The sequence below is a fragment of the Neocloeon triangulifer genome, unplaced genomic scaffold (assembly GCF_031216515.1).
Source record: "Neocloeon triangulifer isolate White Clay Creek 2 clone unplaced genomic scaffold, ASM3121651v1 ptg000015l, whole genome shotgun sequence".
Lineage (NCBI taxonomy): Eukaryota > Metazoa > Arthropoda > Insecta > Ephemeroptera > Baetidae > Neocloeon > Neocloeon triangulifer.
Window position 1 is genome coordinate 1,326,965 of NW_026775557.1, and position 16,183 is coordinate 1,343,147.

A 16,183-nucleotide genomic window follows, 5' to 3' on the forward strand; every position below is an offset into this window, starting at 1 on the left:
CAAAAATTGTGCACCCACATAATTATATTTTGTAAAATTAATAAATAATTTAGGAGAATAAGTTAGGAGCGCATTCTCATGCTATTTGTATATACGCTTTGTGAGATTTTCAACATTTTTAAGTCTCCTTGGATCACCTGTTTTTTGTGTTCTCTATTGTTATTGACGATTGCCTATACCTGACATGCTTCCTTCTCTTCTTCCACCCCCACAAAAATCTCCAAAGCAGGCAGCAGCAAGCGACCGATCTGTTTAGTTAGTGAGGCCGCGGCCATCCTCTGATAAACAAGTATGATTCTCGCCACTCGTCTTGTGTCGCGGTCGATCGTGACAAAAATATTTAAATAATTAAAAAAGTGAGTGTAAATATAAGGAATTTATAATAATTATAACGTGTTTAAATTTTCCAAACTTTATTTGAAATAAATATGAGAATAAAATATATATAATTTTAATTTTAACAAATAATTATTGATAAAAGCTGTTAAAATTAGTTAAAATTGGAAAATAAATATAGTTGAGATTTATGAATTTTTTTTACAATTAGCTTCTTGAACTTATGCGTGTTATCATCGCGGATCGCGAGTTGACCCAACCACGATGCACCGGGCACCCATAAATAAATAATTATTTTACTATTTTTAGCTTCTTTAATCTTTATATTGATAAAAGTTTGGGAATAAAGATTTTCGCTTCAACTATGCAATTTAACGACCGCGCAGAGTGCAGAGCTATAGGATTAATTGGATTAAAAAAATGATTTCAGATTAAGATTGCATTATGCTTTCCGCAATTGCAATGGGCTTTTTTTCATGTTTGAATTTTGAAAAATTTAAATTACTAAATACTAAATTATGAGAATAATTAATCGTAATTAATAATGCTTTTTGAAAAGAATGCAGTCGCAAAAAGGCCAAAATGGGGCAATTGCCCCTTTTAAAAGGTCGATAATTAAATAATTTGACAATATGAATCATCTATTGATATATTGAATGATATAATATGATATTAATGATATACGCGATCGAGCGATCTAATCCTTGCAGCCTAGCGGACAGCGGGCTCTACTGCCTGCGGCCTGCGGTACTTTTGCTTTTGTTAAAAAAAAAAACAATTGACGATCGGCCGATAACCGGTTGTTGTTACGATCTCTGAACCTCAGAAGCTCTGAACCTGGCTTCCCGGGCCTTGCATGCGCGACGTCAACAAAAACACAAAACACCCCCTCTCCTCTGCTCTCTGCTCTCCTCTTTCAAAAAGAAAAGCCGAAGAAAAGCGTCAAACGCCATCTTTTGTTCATTCGCAAACTAAGCAAGCGCTGTTGAGTTGCAACGCAGAATTGCAGATTCTGGCCACTTTGGCTCAAATCTGCCATGTTGCCTAGTTCTCTGAATTCCACGTCATCCACTGTCGGAAGTCGCACAGTTCCCGGCCGGCGCCTTCGAAAGTGGAGGGAATCGAACAGAGGGGGAGGCTAAACTGTACCGAAGCAAACAATAAACATAAACAGAGAGGCCCTGCGAGTTAAACTCAAATTATCACGAATTGTGCTAATTTCTTGCTGTTCTCGCCATCTCGACCCTCGGTCTCCGCAAGTCTGCAAGGGCACGAGACGCACCTGCGCTTCTTTTTGCCGTTTGATCCGTGAAAGATTCGCATAATTTCCTTGGTCAAAGGAAGTTTGCGCTGGTTCGCGCCTTTGCAGGAACTTACTTGCGGGCAGCAAAATTTAGGTTAGTTTAATGAAAACTTACTATATGAACCTTTATTTTAGCTAATATTTTTGTCAGTTAATATTAATTATTAAAAATTAGCAACCAAATTAAAGCATAAATTTTATATTATTACGATTTGTGTTTTAAAACTTGTAAATAAAAGTCCTATTTTTATTTTCCGTCAATACATAAACAATCTTTTGCCTTTTTAAACAAATTAGTAAATAAAAATATATTTCTCACTTACAGTCAGCACCACAATGAGTATTGGATGAAGTAATGAATCCTTCGACATCAACGGATCCCACAACTTTGTTCAGGATGCGGCCGGATCAGCCTGTTGTTCGGTTGACCCGACATGACTTTAGTCAAGAGCAGTCCTTTACCAACAACAACAATAAAATTGCAGACACTTGCCGAAAATCAGGACTGACGCCCCAAAAACAAAAAGCACCGCCTGAAAGTTCTGCAAGTAATAAAATTTTCAATTTTCTAAAAAAAATATTTTTTTGCATATCCTCTATAATACCTTATTTACTTTCGCAGGTCTCATTCTTATATTTTTTTTCAATCTTTTTTTTATATTTTTTCATATATCTGTTTATTTATTCATACAATTTCTATCTTCAGCTGTCAACGAAGAAGATGCTGACTTTGTTGAGGATGACTTTTATCTCGTATCAAGAACGTCAGCAGAAGTCAGCTCTATGATGAGCAAGTTCAACTGTCTGATGAAAATCTACACAGACAAAAATGCCAATTTTGATGTTGAGCTAACCAAGGTAAAGTGATTGTTGTAACTGAGGAAATGTACTTAAAAATTGTTTTAGTTGCTGCAAGAGTTGATGGTGAACATTGTTGCTCCATCTGATGTCTCCGACCCTCAAAAGTCATTGAATTTTGGCCGCATGGCTCTGATTCTCCAGGGGTCCACGACAATTTATTCCAAGAAAGTTGAATTCCTCTCTGACCTGTTCTCTCAATTTCTTCTCCATCTGTCTAGTGAGATGTAAGAAAATTACTTAATAAGTGTCATTTTTTTCAACTTTGGTGCCTTTCCAGAGGCAAAGCGGCTACGAATGCAGATGGCGCTGAAGAGACGCAAGCGGAGAAAACGACGGAGGCAGCAAAAACAGGACACAAAAAGAAACAGTCCTCCAATGTTGCAACCCCTTTTACCTTGCTTGATCTCAAAATTAAGAGTGAGAATAATGGAGCCTAATATAGTATTATAATTTATTCCAATTTTTTTCAGAGAATCCTGTTCCAATATCTCTTCGGAAGATTCAGTTGAGACCAAAGATTTTCCCCATTTTGTTTGGCAATGGCCAGTGTGATAAGGACAAACAGAGGGTGACCGCCCTAAACCAAGACTTGGCGGGAGAAAACACATCATACAGGTAAAAAAACTATTCAATTAAATTAATTATGAATGAAATTTTTGCAGAGTGTGGGCTCCAGTCAATGAATCGAGAGGCCTTTTAAATCAAGATTGTACAGATGATGTGCACAACAAGTTTGCAAGCTGTAAGTAGATTAATTTAATTATCATATTTTGCAGAAAAGGACTAAAATAGGTTGTATTTCTTACCCACTCATAATCTTGTTAATCTGGGTTTACCACAATTTATGAAGTACATGAATCAGTAAAAACTTCTAAACTTTTCCCCTGTACAATTGCATTGAAGTAAATATTTTTCAGCAATGGCGGAAAGAGGGGAAATTGAGCCAACGGTTGACATTGCTGAGAGAGACGTAGTTATGGAGCCACTTGATGAGGGACCACCTGATGATAATATAGAACCTGATAGGTTTATTTATAATATTGTATATTTATATGAATTACTATTTATAATATCTCCAGGGCTGAAGAAACTGCTGATGAGTCTGAAATCGCACCAAATATTGAGCCAAATATAGGAGAAACAGAGCCACCAGCGCCAACGATAGAGGAAGACCCTTGGCAAACTCTGGCGCCTGGTGACACAATAGAAGACTTAGTGCTACAACCTCAACCTCCCGTTCCAAAATTTCAATCAAAAATCGTATGTTCTAGGAATTAATATTTTTAATATTATATAACAATTTTCCATTTATCAGGAATTGGAAATTGACGAGCAATTTTACTTCAAACAGTGGTACAAAGAGACTAAAAAGACTAGAGGCTGTTTTGGTACGGATTTTTCACAGAGTTTAGTCCCGTCAGTAATCTGATAAATCCAAAAATTTTAGGTGATGAGAATGTGCACGAGGGTCTAGCGTTAGAAAAAGAGGGAAAACTTCTTGAACATGCCAAAAATGATAGTAAAAGAAAACGCATTGACATTGGTTTGTTCAAATAAATATATTATATTTTATGCTTAATAATATAAACAATTTTTTTTTATCCAGATTCTGATAGAACAGGAAAGAAAACAGCCGCCTCCTTGGAAGCTTTTCTGGCTAGCACAGAAAGTGATGGTTAGTGTAAAATGTATAAAATTTAACAAAATTGTATGCTTATTTTTCTTCGTAGATGAAGATGTTTTGGGCTTCTGTGATGACAAACCTGTGTACAAAAACTCTGTCCCCGACATGCCAAACGTAGTTGGCATAGAAGACTGGTCCCTTGATCCTGATTTTGAAGACGCCCCGTTCGAAGCTCCTCCTGCTGACGAACAACCTAGTGATGTGACAACAAACGAAGACGAGCCAACAGATGACACTGTAAGCTTGTTAAAGATCCAACAACAAATTTACTTTAAATGATAAATAATTCATTATAGCTTGGCTTGGCCGTACCAGCTGAAGATGCTAAGAATGCTGCTGCTCGAGTCGATGGCTTCATCTCATTCATGAAGCAGCAGTTTGTGGAAAATGAAAAGAAGAAAAAGTTTTCTTTCCAAACCTTTTGTGACTCAATTCTTGGAGCATTTCCTCCGTCATGTAATGTTGTTGAGCCTGAGAGTCAACCAAGACTGGGATTCCATGAGCTGCTGGATCAAGTGTCAACTGGTCAAGACCAGGACATTGCGAGGCAGCTTTTGGCTACTTTGATGTTGGTAAGAAAAAAATTTGAAATTTGCAGGAAACTTTTAAGCCATTATTATTCAATTTGTATTTTCCACAGGCCAATCGTCAAAATGTTGAAATTGAGGGGTTTGAGGAGGGCGTTCTGGCCAACGATTCCCTCAGCATCAAATTGCTCAACCGAAGCAAACAGTCGTTGAATTTTGAAGAGGACGACCAGTACAATTCATAATTTAAGACTTTTTTTTAGGGATCTAGGTAAACTGCCAAATCAATTTATTTTAGTACTGGTACTTTTTGACTCCAAACATAATAACAGTGTGATAGAAGTTTTTAGCGATCCAATTTTTTGTGCGCTTGTTAATGATTTTGGGGTAATTAATTTTCTTACAATTTTCATACAGGTTGTTCAAATACTAAAAGCATTTTGGTCTCAGGACTTAAAAATTATGGTCAGTTTTCACGTCAGCAAAGATCAGCTAACAATTGCCAAATAATTTTATACTACTTAACTTTTTTCAGTCATTTCGCTTGCTGACTAATTAACTCATTCCTTATGTTACATTATTGGATTAAATTATTTAAAAAATAATGATTTGAAAGACTCTGCAAATAAGTGAAATACGCTGTGCGTTTCTATACCGGTAATAATATTTGAAGTACAATGTAATATGCTGTTAGTCAATAAATTATTAAATTAATGAGTTGCTATTTGGATAATAAATAATTGATGTTATTTAAGTGATCCCATATATTATTTTAACCCCAAAAATCATTAATTAAATTGCTCAATCAATTAATTAATGATTTTTGGGGTTTCAGGCTATATGAGCCAATGGCTACAAATGCTACAATATTTTTCGTGAAACCTTGTTGTGATTGGCCATTTTTTTTTGTAGCCAGTAATATACTAAATTTAAGTATGAAATATATTCCTCCATATCTTGATCAATTAAAAACCAGCAGCCAATTTTCGCAATGTTCAATAAATAATTATATGTTTATTTTTGTGAAAATGACACCATTGAAAACGCTTTACATAGCATCTTAATCTTGCACACAAAATATAACAACTGGATCCAGCAAGTCAAATGTTGCTCTCTCCAAACAAATCTGTAATATTAAATTACCCTGACTGCGGTCTTTGTGCTTGTACTTCCTCCAGCTCTTGTCTTTCTTGTTGCTGCACCAAAGTCCAATAGAGACCCTTCTTTCTTCTCAAAGAACGATCATCACCAAGCTAGAATTACATTATTTATATCGTGTTAAAATTATAAATTTATTGTTTTACCTCAACTACTCGCCCATGGGCCACCACAGCAATAATATCAGCATTTCTAATAGTGCTGAGTCGGTGAGCAATGACAAGAGTTGTGCGACCATGAACAACGTGGTCAAGGGCCTCTTGGACAAGCCTTTCTGATTCTGTGTCCAAAGCACTAAAGAAAATTTTTATTACACATTCCAATTGGCAATAAAAAAAACCATGCAGTCTCTACCTAGTAGCTTCATCCAAAATAAGAATGGACGGATTCTTCAATAGAGCTCTGGCAATAGCAATTCTTTGCTTTTGGCCTCCAGATATAGTCACCCCTCTCTCCCCCACAACTGTGTCGTAGCCTTTTGGGAACGTATTGATGAAACCATCAGCATTTGCAAGTCGTGCAGCAGCTATGACCTATATTAAAATTTCCAATCTGACAAAAATTTTAATATTAATTAGAGAAAAATACCTCAAGGTCAGTAGCATTGGGTCGACCATATCTAATATTTTCCATTACGGAAGTTGCAAAAAGAATTGGTTCTTGGTTGATAAATCCAATGGCTCGCCCGCGAAGCCATGATGGGTCTAGTTTTGTAATTTCAAAATCGTCTAAGGTGATGCGACCCTCATCAACCTCGTAGAATCTGAAAATTGTTAGTTTAAATTTTCAAAACTGCAATACAACGTCTAATCAAATAAATTCCCAATGGCCGAGGCTTGCATATGAGCACTTAAAAAATTTCTAACCTCTCCAGAAGAGCTGCAATTGTTGACTTTCCACCTCCCGAGGAACCAACAATCGCTACAACTTTACCAGCTGGAAGCTTCAAATTGAAGTTCTTCAGAACTGGCTGGCCTTCTCTGGTAGGATAAGAAAACGTCACATTTTCAAACACCACCTCTCCAAATAGCGAGTGATAGGGAATCTTCTTTCCCCCTGTTAGTGGCACAGTCGGCTCTAATTTAATGTACTAAAAAAGAGAATGTACATTTTTTAAGGTTCCAGAAAAACGTAGTAGAAATGAAAGAGCTCACTTCCAAAACTCTGGCGCCAGCGCCAAGTCCCCTGACTAGATGCCCGAAAAGTAACGAAAGTTGCGCCACCGACCGCTGAATAGTTTGGGAAGCCACAAGAAAAGCCATCAGGTCTCCAGCCTCCAACTGGTTTGAGGCAATCAATTTTCCACCAAACCAGAGCGTGCCAAGCACCAGGCCATTGAGGAAGAAATTTGTTCCGCCCTGAAAGAGGCCGATGCCAAGACCCAATTTCTCGTTCATTTTGCAGGCTAAGTCTGTTTCTCTTGCAAACAACTCTTGTTCCTGGCCCTCCATTGCAAAGGCCCTGACCGTCCTCATGTTGCTTATTGCTTCTTCACAAACAGAAGTCGATTGGGCAATCTAAAAATTAAAATTAAATTGATTTTTCCTGATTGCAAGAACATTTTAATTATTAACCTGAATTTGCGCTTCTCTGGAAAATTTTCTCAGGAAAGAACCAAACAAGGTACCAATAACCACAATGGAAGGCATCACTAGCAGCATCCCCACTGTCATTTCAGGGGAAATCATCACAATGGAGGCGGCGCAACCAACAATCTAAAAAGTCTTGCATTTATCAACTTCCTTCTCATAAAAAAAGAGATTTGATTTCTCACTTGAGCAAAACTCCTAAGACCTTGGGATATGCACATTTTGAAAGAGCTCTTAAAGTCTTGGACATCAGTAGTTAGCCTGCATATAAAAGCAGTTAAGATTTTTTGGTGTTCAGTTAGTTTAACAAATCAAATCGTACCTGTTAATCAATTCGCCAGTTCTATGCTTGTCAAAAAACGTAATATCTTGTCGTAAAATCGATGCAAAAAGTTCCTTTCGGAGTTCAGAGGCCACCCGCTCACCAACATTGGAAAGGAGGTAAATATAACCAAAGGTAAACACAGCCTAACAATTAAATAATTATGTTTTATTGCATTATATTTTTTAAGATACTGAATTTTGTTCTCATTAAATTTAGTGAAGAATTTTACCTGTGCAAAGTAAAGTTTGACCAGCTTCAAAGCAGGCTCGGTTATTGCTTTTGAAAAGTTTTCTATCGTTTTGCCACTCATAACTGCTGTCATTGCATTAACTACAGTTCCGAGCACTTGAGGAATTTGTATATTTAACGCCGCCACCACAAAAGAGGCCTAGTAGAAAATTTTTTAATAAAACTACATTTGAATAAATGATATTATCTAAACAAACCACAATAGCTGCCAGCAAGTGTAAAATGTGTGGCCTCAATAATGAGAAAAATTTCTTCCAGTCAAAAGGCGGATCTTTTGCAGAGGCTTTTTCGTCCTTCGCGCCAACGAGCCGACTTGACGCCTTAATTTTCCCATCACAATAGACTCGAGATTTGGAGCACCTTTGATATTGCATTAGTTCAATTTAACTTAAGCACCAAATTACATGCTAATACCCATAATAAAAATTTATTTATAGAAATTCTTAAAATAATCCTTGGCGAAAAATTTATACCATAATTCATAAAAACTCTGATATTTTGGAACAAGAATAAAAAAAACCTTGATTTCAATTAAAATTTCATATGAACTTAATATTTTGTTACCTAATAACGAGAGATGCTGAAAGTCCACCAGCAAGTCCAATTCCTATGGTCCACTTTCCAACTTTTGTATTTTGTAGGACGTTCTGTCTTCGTAGCAGCCTGGATTGTTCGGTAAAATTTCTTAAAACAAACCAGTTTTTACCTGAGTTGACTAGAGAATTTCTGAAATTAAAACAAAAATTAAACCATCCATAAATTTTGTAATTTAGGTAAAAAGAAAATAAATACATAAAGGCAAAAACCCTACCTGCTTTGAGGCAGCAAGCAGGGAAGTCTGGACAATTTCAAAGAGCCGCATGCTTTTGAGGCTAAAGTAATCATAATTTTGTGACCAATTAGGTGGATGACAGCCTTTTGGGTTGGCGTTCCAATCGTCGATCTAGTTTATTTTGTAACTTCTTGTCGTCGAAAAAGGTCAAGCAAAGTGTTGTGGCAATCACATGTTTATGTTCCAGATTGACGGCAAAAATTAAATCGGCACACCCCTCTCAGCCTTTGCCACGCCCCCTTCGTTGCACTGCGAAAAAACAAGCAAAATATTTCGCATTTCGCTGCTTCCGTATATTGAGCATTCTCCAAAATTTGCCATAATGACAACGTCCGCCTTCCGAAGGGGGTTCACCCATGTAAAATGCAGGGGTGAATTCTACCCTCGGACAGAAAATAAAGTCAGGAGGTTGCAAGTTCCAGACGATAAAGTTTCGTGGGACGCTGCCTTTCCTGATTACCGGCCTACAAACTTCACATCCGAACATGTTTTGAAAGGTCCTGTTTGGGCAGATAAGGTGAATTTTCTTGGTTATTCACACAACATAAACCATTATTTTCGTTTGTTTTTAGACAGTAAATATATAAATATAGTAAAAAATATGCTTATCACGGTTTTTTCCTATTTTTTAGATTTTTATTTTGTTTTTAATTTTGTGCTTCCAAAAGTTCTCTTTGCGTTATTTTTTTTGTATTAATGCTTATAGAGCAAATTTATTTTTAAATTAATTTAAATTTTTTTTCAAGTTAACCAACATTGTTCTATAACTTTCTCAAAATAAATTTTCTTAAATGACTTTTAGTATAAAAAAATCCAAAATTGCATCAGAATTACAAAAATGTGATTAATTCATTTTTTTATAAGGATGACTTGACCACTGGGAACTACAAATGGAATTGTTTGGATAATAACGTGGACAGAAGGAGTCACTTGGGCGAGTATAATTTGGACTCACAAGGGCGCCCTTTGAACCCTCGTGGAAGAACCGGCATCTCTGGCCGCGGGTGCTTAGGGCGATGGGGCCCCAATCATGCCGCCGATCCTGTTGTGACAAGGTGGAGCATTGACCCCAGCACTGGTAAAATCCTTCAAGCTAAAGGACAGCCCGTTCTCCAGTTTGTGTCTATTCTGAGAGGCGACTGCAATGAATGGGCCTTGCCAGGAGGAATGGTTGGTGTTCAAATTTGTAGTTGGGTTGGAGCGAAACCTATGGAAAATTAATTTTAAGGTGGACCCAGGGGAAAGCTTTTCAACGACTCTGCTCAGGGAGTTTGTGGAAGAAGCCATGGACATGAGCACCTCGGCAGAAAAGGAAAAGGTCAAGGAATTTTTCGCAACCGGCGGCACTGAGATTTACAGAGGCTACGTCGATGATCCCAGAAACACAGACAACAGCTGGATGGAAACTGTTGTTGTCAATTACCATGACAGGGACGGGACTTATTTCAAAAACATCAAACTCAAGTCTGGAGATGATGCCATTGGCGTGCAATGGAAGAACTTGACTGATGATCTAAAACTGTACGCATCTCACTCATTCTTTTTAAAGAAAGTCAAAGAGTTGCATTTGAATGGAAATTGAGGCTCTTAAATAAATATGAAAATGAAATAGAATGTATTTTTTCTTAAGACAAAACGTTTTTACCCGATTTTACCCTCATTGTCAATTCAATATTATTCTAAACACTTTATAAGAGGCATTCAAACCCACTTTTTGGGTCCCTTTGCTGTGATTGACGTAAATTATAAGTAAATGCATTAAATTAATCCTTCATAATTCTAATCAATAAATACAATGATGAGCTTTAAGAACATATGTATAATTTATCAGAGACGCGTGGGTTCTAAAAAAACCAGTGTCTTTAACTATATCATATGGTTGGAAGTAGTCAGTAAAATATTTGATATAATTTCACAAAAGATTGATTAAATTTAATAATAATCATTTTATTAAACGCGTTTGCGTTTAACCTGCGCAGCGGTCAGATTCAATATTTCAATAACCAAAAAAGCTTTTGCGCCTCCTTGCAACACACTTCTGTCATTGATGAGGAGAGACAGCTACAAGGACCGCGCGCGTGCCATCCCTGCGATGGCACGTGCATGAGATAAATAAACTCGTGGTGTCGCACTCTGAGCAGCGATTATCTTATCAGCGATTTTACTTTTATCCCATGAATAAATTAATTGCATTAATACTTTTACTCTTTTGACAATAACAATTCCCACAGGCGGAGCACGTTCACGTTTCATCATAAAAACACGGCTTTTGTTTATTATTAAATATTCAATACACACTTTATACACACTGATATAAAACTAAGGATATTTTCTGTACATACACACAAACATTATTGAAATATTTGCATCTTTTATTTTTAATAAATGACACAATATTTAAAATTACTAAATAAAAAGAACCAACATTAAAATATTTACTAAAAACCAAAGAAATTAATTATTTAAAAAAAAATCAACCTTTTATATGTTTTGTATATTCAAATAGTAAAACGTGTATGATATATAGTGTTAAGTAATAATCTAGTTTGAAAACTAAATATTTTTTTTCAGCCTTTTTTAATAATAAGTAAAATCTGCTATGACGCCTATCAATCTATATACAATAAAATTTCCGCGTCATTTGTATAATTAAATTCAGTATTCAATTGACTTCACGCAATATTAATAAAAAATAATGATTTTTGGTTATATTTATAGCAGTTTCGAGATTGCCTCCTACTTACTATAAGAGCGAGGGCGGCTTTTCATTATAATCCCTGACAATACCATTCACATGCAGTTAGAACTCGCAACTTCCAAACCGGCTCCACAATCACGTGTGCGCAACCAACGCACCCCTCCGCCCTTTATGAATCTCTAAATTACATTTTAGTTACCCCACAACAGGCACACGACCGCGCGCGCTCTGTCATATTTGTCATATCAGCGGCTCATTGCTGTGTGAAAATGCAAACCACCCGCCCCCCGCCCTTAAAAAGTCGAAAGTCGCACGAGTAAAATGAAAAAATGCATTAAAAACGGGAAGTATTGTAAAATTACCAACTGATATTTTTTTTATTTTAATTAATAGAGTAATGCTTGCGATCAAAAAATTATCAATATAATGAAATGAAGGAAATATTTATGATATAATTCAATAGGGATTTTTATTATTTTATTCCGTTTTATTCTAAAAAATTGAAAATAACACACACTCCACTTAATTAAGACGCAACTAAAAAACTTTCAAAATTAGCACTCGTTTGTTCTTTTCGTGCTTCCACAGCTCAAGAGGGTTTCATGTAGTGCTTGGGCGCGCACCAGTGCTCGGCGTCAATTATAATCCCCTTATCAGGCGTCAACAGGCGCGCTGTGGAAACAATTTGCCAGCCCTTATCGTCCGCACCAGCCAAAAGCCCCGTGGGGGATGAAAAGCCGACGAGGGATGGAACTGCTGGGGAGAGAGTGCGGAGAAAGGCGGAATTTCCTCCAGGAGCATAGTTTTTTTACACATGCAAAAATACACGTTAGCAAATCTGCAAAATTCTTAAAAAGAAAAAAAAAACAAAGGCGCAATAGAAATTGTCTGATAAATTCCAGACTTCAAAGCAATGCCGAAAAAAACATAATGATAATATAAGAATTAGAGCTAAAAAAAAAAAAAACTACAGATGTTTCTTATATTTTTTTTTTTTTGCATTTCTTATAATCACATTGATTTTCTGAATGACGAGGATCAGTGTGACTAATAATTACTCAATATTCTATTGCATATTTGCTGAAAAATCTTGTGTGTGTCTTGACTGACAGAGACGATCAGGATAATTTGTCAATACTTTCAATTGAAATTAAAATTTTTGCGGATTGGAAATTACAAACTTTTTTAAATACGATGCAGATGAAGCATTTCTAACACTGGATGACATATAAAAATATACTGCGAGAGATTTGTCATTTGAGACCAACTTATATTTATTTCTTGTAAACTAAGCTCTTATTAGAGAAGAATTAAGACTTCTTATTCCATTATATCTCAAGAGAATCATGCAGTGGTTTTATTTTTTGCTATAAAAAATTCTAGAAATAAACCTGAAAGTAATAAAATAATTCTTCTCTGAAATATAGAACATTTAATTTATTTTGGAATTGTGAACTACGATACATCTTTAGTTGGATAAAATTTAGATTTTAAGATGATTCTTAAATTTAATATTAATTACCTTCTGTGCCCAAGGTTTCCTTCAAAGCAAACAAATTTTTGAAAATAAAAATGATGAACATTTAATTATTATTATAGGAACACGATTTAAATATATTTTTGCTTGACAAAATTAAGTATTTCGCCTGTATTACGGGGGTCGTACGAGTACGAGGGTGGTCTTTGCACGTCAAGGGCGCACCCCATTGGATGTGGAAAACACGCCCCGGTGAGGGCATTGTGGGCTTCGCAAGAGCATCCCGTTCAATCAATTTCTCCGTTTTGCACAATTCACCCTGCAACAGGCCCTGGACCAAATTTCAAAAGCTAGTCGTGTCGCGGTTCTTGAGCAAGCAAGAGGGGTGAGCATTTTTTACTTTTGAGTATTTATTTTTATAAATAAGAAAAGGGTGGTATTTTACTGTTTTTGCATTAAATATTTATCTATATAAACATAAAGAAATGAATCTATTTTTTTTTAACTTAAATTTTCACCTAATTTTATCAATCTTCTTGTAATTTTAAATGTAATTTATTTCCGCTCAACAGATATGTATATTGGCAATTCTTGATTCTAGCCACACGCTTTTAAAAACATAGTAGTGCGCATTGAACTTTATTTTTAAACTTCATCTTGTGACGATAGTTTCCGGGAAATTCCTTAACAGGCAGTCAAATAAAAATAATTAAGCTTATCGCATTATAGGAGCGCAAAACGCTGCTGCCCCCCTTTGTTAAAAATAGTGTTCAGTTTTTCTTCAGCGGCCAATAATATAAAATTCAGCTTGTTTTACGAGTAAAAACACATGAAAATCTGCTCCTTCCCTGACAAAAATTATTGATTTTAATTTTTTTTTTTTATTCTTGAATTTTCATACCTGAAATTTTCTAATTTTCCGCAAGCTGCAAGCAACAAAAGTGAACAAAAGCTATAATATAAAACAGCAAACCACAGCAAACTTTCATTAATCTTCTCAGGCATTGACATATGCATCGCTAGAAAAAACCGATAAGTCGTCAGAGACTATTGTATTTATTGTATTTTCCAAACTCAACTTCCTGCCACCGCCTAGCAGGAAAGAGCAAAAGTAACTGATAAGTGCGTTGGCTTGTCAATCTGCAGCCCTCTCGGAGCACGACTAGAAGGAATAATGGTGCTGGACAGAACTGCAGGGAGCAATAAGCTGAATGGGTCGGAGGACTGCACCCCTGCACCAACCTTGCATTCACAACAGGCGCCAGCCCCAGGTCGCGCCACCCTGAACCGTTGGTCGCCAGGAATGTCCTCGTCCGCGGGCGGCTCGTCCAGCGATATTTCCGACATGGACGAGGACTTTGAAGGCGACGAGGACGACGACCTCGTCAGCCTTTGCTCGCACAGGTCGGGAAAACGCAGCCCCCGCACTTCATTGACGCCGCCAAACGCTAATGGCTCCAGTGAGTATAGTTAATTTATCTAATATTTTGCTGCGGCTACAATTTATAAAGAAATTTATTAAAGCCAAAATAAATATGAAAAAGATTAAGATGAAATTAAAATAAACTTCTATTTTGAATTAAAAATAACACATATTAATTTAGTACAACTTTTTGGTTTCATTATATTAAAATTTCCAATAAATTTGAATTTAATTAAGGAAAAAAATAATAATTTGCTTAAAGCACATATATGCCTGAAATTAACTAATTATGAAATTGTCACATCTCCTTCAATAATCATTGTATTTTGCTTGTTTTTATTTCATTCCAAATGTTCATGTTCATAACAAAAATAATAATAAATTAGAGATTTTAAAGTGCTAGATATTTAGAAGAAGAAAAATTGAATTTATCAACGCAGTATAAATATTAAAATCAATGTATTGTTGCAGCGGCCTGTTTGTCAATTTCAACGAGCAGCTCAAGTGGGCCGCCGAGGGTAGTGCGCAAAATTTTCACCAATAGCAGGGAAAGGTGGCGCCAACAGAATGTGACAAGCGCATACGCTGAACTGCGAAAACTCGTGCCCACGCATCCCCCCGACAAAAAGCTGAGCAAAAACGAGATTCTCAGAATGGCCATTCGGTACATCAGACTTTTGGGTAAAAAATTAATTTTGGTTTTGGTTTCAAAAATCTAAAATTCAAATAACTGTAGACGACGTCATCAAATGGCAGGATTTGCAAGAAAACTTTGGTAGCTACGACAGGAATGGAAATTTGCAGAGTACTCTGAACAGATCTTCCAGAGCACGCAGAATCATCAAGCAAGAGCCAGTCGAAGACAACAAGAAGCAGTAAAATCTTTGAGGGAATATTAAAAATTTATACAATCTCACACTCAAAATCTATTATTAAGAATAAAAATAAATTGTGTTAAATTTAAAAAAAAAATACTCATCTCAAATTCATAAATAATATTAATTATTATAAATATCAAAAGGTTCAAAAAAGTTGTATTAAAAGCTGCAAATTATCGTGATATTAAGTTTAAAAATATTACGTCACTTTGTGTCAAAATTATTTTTATAACGACATTTGCAGTTCGTGCGCCGCATTCAGATTAAATTTAGACGGATTTATGAAAAATTTAAGTTATTTAAAATTATTTTTGTAATTAAAAATCAATTTGGAACTCTTATATTTAATAATATTAAGAATATTTTCACTTTTATTTTCTGAAATTTGTATTCAATAAGTAGCGATTCAGTGAGAAATTAGCAAATCATGCTTGTTACACTAATAATCAATTATTGGCAAATATGAGATAATTAAATACCTTGCAACTAAGCAGTAGCACTAAAAATTCCTTTTGATGTATATTCGATTATCAAGTAGACCATTAGACGTGTCAAAATTTTGCAAATTAATATTTAGCTAGCATTATTACTAGACAAGTGATGTCGTGTTATATTGAAAATAAAAATCATTAATTAAAAAAATATACATTGTTGATCCTTTGAACAGATATTAAAAAAAAGCTATTGCGGGGAAACGGATCCAGATTATAGAAACGCGCCGGGCACCTTTGAAGTTTGTTGTGAAAAGCGATAGCAAGGAAGGTACCTGCTGGCTGTGTGTGTACCTGGCGTACCTTTCCCTCCCTCCCCCTCCGACGGCTTTCCTCCTTATTTGCCTTAATT

At 35.8% G+C, this 16,183-nt stretch overlaps 4 protein-coding genes across 4 annotated transcripts; 3 read left to right on the forward strand and 1 right to left on the reverse strand.

Moving 5' to 3' along the window:
• Positions 1–1,434: 1,434 nt before the first annotated feature.
• LOC132202430 (condensin-2 complex subunit H2-like) lies at positions 1,435–5,451 on the forward strand. The gene is made up of 15 exons (XM_059629345.1): positions 1,435–1,733; positions 1,965–2,187; positions 2,346–2,497; positions 2,546–2,724; positions 2,778–2,917; positions 2,971–3,115; positions 3,163–3,242; positions 3,418–3,526; positions 3,580–3,760; positions 3,816–3,888; positions 3,948–4,043; positions 4,107–4,175; positions 4,231–4,421; positions 4,481–4,756; positions 4,825–5,451. The coding sequence occupies exons 2-15, from the start codon at positions 1,995–1,997 to the stop codon at positions 4,954–4,956; spliced, it is 2,016 nt and encodes a 671-aa protein (XP_059485328.1). The 5' UTR covers positions 1,435–1,733; positions 1,965–1,994; the 3' UTR covers positions 4,957–5,451.
• A 227-nt stretch (positions 5,452–5,678) lies between these two features.
• LOC132202429 (mitochondrial potassium channel ATP-binding subunit) lies at positions 5,679–9,057 on the reverse strand. Its single transcript, XM_059629344.1, has 13 exons — positions 8,844–9,057; positions 8,597–8,758; positions 8,230–8,392; positions 8,013–8,171; positions 7,781–7,926; positions 7,644–7,719; positions 7,444–7,584; positions 7,024–7,386; positions 6,736–6,959; positions 6,458–6,632; positions 6,224–6,402; positions 6,016–6,163; positions 5,679–5,964 (listed from the first exon to the last, which is right to left on the reverse strand). Exons 1-13 carry the CDS (start codon positions 8,915–8,917, stop codon positions 5,851–5,853), a joined length of 2,124 nt encoding a protein of 707 aa, XP_059485327.1. The 5' UTR covers positions 8,918–9,057; the 3' UTR covers positions 5,679–5,850.
• Positions 9,058–9,061: 4 nt separating this feature from the next.
• On the forward strand, positions 9,062–10,480 carry LOC132202431 (ADP-ribose pyrophosphatase, mitochondrial). Its single transcript, XM_059629346.1, has 3 exons — positions 9,062–9,381; positions 9,729–10,034; positions 10,093–10,480. Exons 1-3 carry the CDS (start codon positions 9,187–9,189, stop codon positions 10,444–10,446), a joined length of 855 nt encoding a protein of 284 aa, XP_059485329.1. The 5' UTR covers positions 9,062–9,186; the 3' UTR covers positions 10,447–10,480.
• Positions 10,481–13,320: 2,840 nt separating this feature from the next.
• On the forward strand, positions 13,321–15,962 carry LOC132202490 (T-cell acute lymphocytic leukemia protein 1 homolog). Its single transcript, XM_059629441.1, has 4 exons — positions 13,321–13,424; positions 14,186–14,499; positions 14,934–15,143; positions 15,199–15,962. The coding sequence occupies exons 2-4, from the start codon at positions 14,214–14,216 to the stop codon at positions 15,339–15,341; spliced, it is 639 nt and encodes a 212-aa protein (XP_059485424.1). The 5' UTR covers positions 13,321–13,424; positions 14,186–14,213; the 3' UTR covers positions 15,342–15,962.
• Positions 15,963–16,183: the final 221 nt, after the last annotated feature.

What these genes read in the sequence shown, in the direction of transcription:
- LOC132202430 (XM_059629345.1), top strand. Translation starts at nt 1,995, where the DNA reads ATGAATCCTTCGACATCAACGGATCCCACAACTTTGTTCAGGATGCGG. An exon ending in GATAATATAGAACCTGATAG is followed by an intron (nt 3,527 to 3,579) that starts GTTTATTTATAA and finishes TAATATCTCCAG; the next exon opens with GGCTGAAGAAACTGCTGATG. An exon ending in GGCTAGCACAGAAAGTGATG is followed by an intron (nt 4,176 to 4,230) that starts GTTAGTGTAAAA and finishes TTTTCTTCGTAG; the next exon opens with ATGAAGATGTTTTGGGCTTC.
- LOC132202429 (XM_059629344.1), bottom strand. Translation starts at nt 8,917, where the DNA reads ATGATTACTTTAGCCTCAAAAGCATGCGGCTCTTTGAAATTGTCCAGA. An exon ending in ACTGGCGAATTGATTAACAG is followed by an intron (nt 7,720 to 7,780) that starts GTACGATTTGAT and finishes TTTTATATGCAG; the next exon opens with GCTAACTACTGATGTCCAAG. An exon ending in GTCTTAGGAGTTTTGCTCAA is followed by an intron (nt 7,585 to 7,643) that starts GTGAGAAATCAA and finishes AAGACTTTTTAG; the next exon opens with ATTGTTGGTTGCGCCGCCTC.
- LOC132202431 (XM_059629346.1), top strand. Translation starts at nt 9,187, where the DNA reads ATGACAACGTCCGCCTTCCGAAGGGGGTTCACCCATGTAAAATGCAGG. An exon ending in GTCCTGTTTGGGCAGATAAG is followed by an intron (nt 9,382 to 9,728) that starts GTGAATTTTCTT and finishes TTTTTTTATAAG; the next exon opens with GATGACTTGACCACTGGGAA. An exon ending in GGGCCTTGCCAGGAGGAATG is followed by an intron (nt 10,035 to 10,092) that starts GTTGGTGTTCAA and finishes ATTAATTTTAAG; the next exon opens with GTGGACCCAGGGGAAAGCTT.
- LOC132202490 (XM_059629441.1), top strand. Translation starts at nt 14,214, where the DNA reads ATGGTGCTGGACAGAACTGCAGGGAGCAATAAGCTGAATGGGTCGGAG. An exon ending in GCCAAACGCTAATGGCTCCA is followed by an intron (nt 14,500 to 14,933) that starts GTGAGTATAGTT and finishes GTATTGTTGCAG; the next exon opens with CGGCCTGTTTGTCAATTTCA. An exon ending in TCGGTACATCAGACTTTTGG is followed by an intron (nt 15,144 to 15,198) that starts GTAAAAAATTAA and finishes AAATAACTGTAG; the next exon opens with ACGACGTCATCAAATGGCAG.